Genomic DNA, 2,072 nt, shown 5'->3' with positions numbered 1-2,072 from the left:
GTAAAACTTAACTCAGATTAAGCTTCCTTTTCCGGTCGCTGGGGGAAACTCTTCACATAATAGACATGCCTGCAGAGAAACGGCATTTTCGGACTCTAACGTGGGTGGTGAGATGGAGAGGACATGACATTTAACGACAAGGCGCTCACAAATGGCTCGCTCGCTTGGAAACGCGTGTCGGAATCTGCCCACAGAACTACCTCTCTGGCCATTGTTGCTCTCCAGCGAACCCAGGCTCAGGGGCGCGTGGTGTATCTGAAGCAAGAGTTAAGGGCTGCAAGTCCACCATGGAAGGACCCCTCGGGGGTGGGTGCCGTTCCGAGAAGACAAAGGAGAAGCCGGGTTCCCCGGGCAGGCCCGGTGCGCTGCACTTACAAGCAGCTGCCCCCACCCCGGAGAGTCAAGCCTGGCCCTGGGTACCGCTGGCCGGGGCTCCCTCCGCCCCCCCCCGCCCCCCATCCCGCGGCCGCCCGGGGGACAGGCCTCGGCCCCTCCCGCCGGAGAACAAACGGGACATTCAGCCGCCGCCCGCGGCTGCCAGGGCGCGTCCCCCTTGGGAAATTAGGCGTGGAGTCGGGGCCCCCGGTCGCCTTCAAAAAGCGGTCCTCCCGCCCGCCGCGGCGCACTCCGTAACCTGGCTGCGGGCGCCGGGCGGGATGCCGCAGTGAGCCGCCGGCCATGGGGGGCGCGAGCGCCTGCATCCCGCTCTGCCTGCTGCTGCTGCTGCTGCTGCTGGCCGCGGCGCAGCGGGCCCGGCCGCAGAGCCCGGAGAGGTAACGCCCTCCCCCGCCCTTCCCCGCGCCCAGGACCCCGCACGGGGGCTGCCCTGCTCCCCCCCAACCCTCCCGACCCCCCGAGCGGTGGCCCGGCCGTCCCCGGGCCACCACCACGTGGCGCGGCTCGCCTCCCCGCGGTTCGTGTGCCTGTGCCGGGGGAGGACACCGGCGCTCGCCTGTGCGCCCTCCTCTTCCCTGCTCGCTCCTTCCGAGCCTCAGCCAATCTAAGGCGCAGCCCCGGAGCTGGTCTTCGAAGTGACCCCTGACTAACCTCCGAGTGCCTGGGCGGAGGCACCTACGGGGTGGCTAGCTCCCCGCATCACCTCCAGCAGCGCCTGCCTCCCCTTTTCCTGGGGCGCGGGGAGGGGAGCGCCGAGAAACCCAAGTTTCCCCCCCCCCCCCCCGAAAAGGGGAGAAAACAAGGCCCGTCTCCAAACCCGAAGACAAACTTTATCTTCACCAAGTCTTTCAAACCGCGCGGCTCTTCCAGCGCGGCTCTCGCCGCCTCTCCCCCTCTCTCCAGTTAAACCACTCCGTTTTTATACAGCGCTCTGAGTGGAGTATTTTCCTGTCTGTGCACATACATGACCTGTCTTGACTTGATGATGAATTTGGGCTGCTGGGTTATCGGGCTATAATTTATATACTCTAAGAGCCGGCAAACTTTCAGATCTTTTATCGAGGGCAAGATTTTGTTAAACATTATTGACTCCGTTCATATCAGCGCGCATACCCCTCTTGAAGCTAACATGAGATTGCAAGGCCACGTCTCAATGTAAGTGTTCTCTCCTCTTTTATTTCCCCAGACCTGTTTTCACATGTGGCGGCATTCTTACCGGAGAGTCTGGATTTATTGGCAGTGAAGGTTTTCCTGGAATGTACCCTCCAAATAGCAAATGTACTTGGAAAATCACAGTAAGCACTTATTTTAAAGGTCTTCTGGGCGTGGGTACTGGAAACAGCGCACATAGGTGCCATTTCCCTCTGGTGTCAGGATTTGGGATAGACGCAATGCCTGAAAACGTGAAATGTTGGACTTACTTCAACTATTTGAGAGGTTTTTATTAAGAGATCTGGTCGTGTCCTGCAATAGTGATTAGAAAGGGCTCAAGAGGATAGTTGCAGAAAAAAAAAAAACCTGCAAGCAGATGTTTCTGAAAACTCTGGCCTAGCTTAATTTAGTTTTATGGATTCATGATTAAGGCTGCTTTCAGTCGGAGGTCTGTTGTAAGCACTGTTGAAAAGTCAGATGCTGCTCGTGCCTACATAAATCCTCGTGGGAAATAAAAGATCAAA

At 58.3% G+C, this 2,072-nt stretch overlaps 1 protein-coding gene across 1 annotated transcript; it reads left to right on the top strand.

Annotated features, from left to right (window-relative positions):
• Window positions 1–523: 523 nt before the first annotated feature.
• LOC129685727 (procollagen C-endopeptidase enhancer 2-like) lies at window positions 524–1,747 on the top strand (the record flags this gene model as incomplete). The annotated part of the gene is made up of 2 exons (XM_055619238.1): window positions 524–773; window positions 1,583–1,747. Coding segments are annotated over exons 1-2 (260 nt in total), but the record flags the coding sequence as incomplete, so codon positions are not given.
• Between the last annotated feature and the right edge of the window lie 325 nt (window positions 1,748–2,072).

This window comes from Psammomys obesus, unplaced genomic scaffold, assembly GCF_907164565.1.
Source record: "Psammomys obesus unplaced genomic scaffold, mPsaObe1.curated_primary_1811, whole genome shotgun sequence".
In the NCBI taxonomy this organism is placed as follows: domain Eukaryota; kingdom Metazoa; phylum Chordata; class Mammalia; order Rodentia; family Muridae; genus Psammomys; species Psammomys obesus.
The sequence above is the reverse complement of the archived record's forward strand: the minus strand, read 5'-3'. Positions and strand labels throughout refer to the sequence as shown.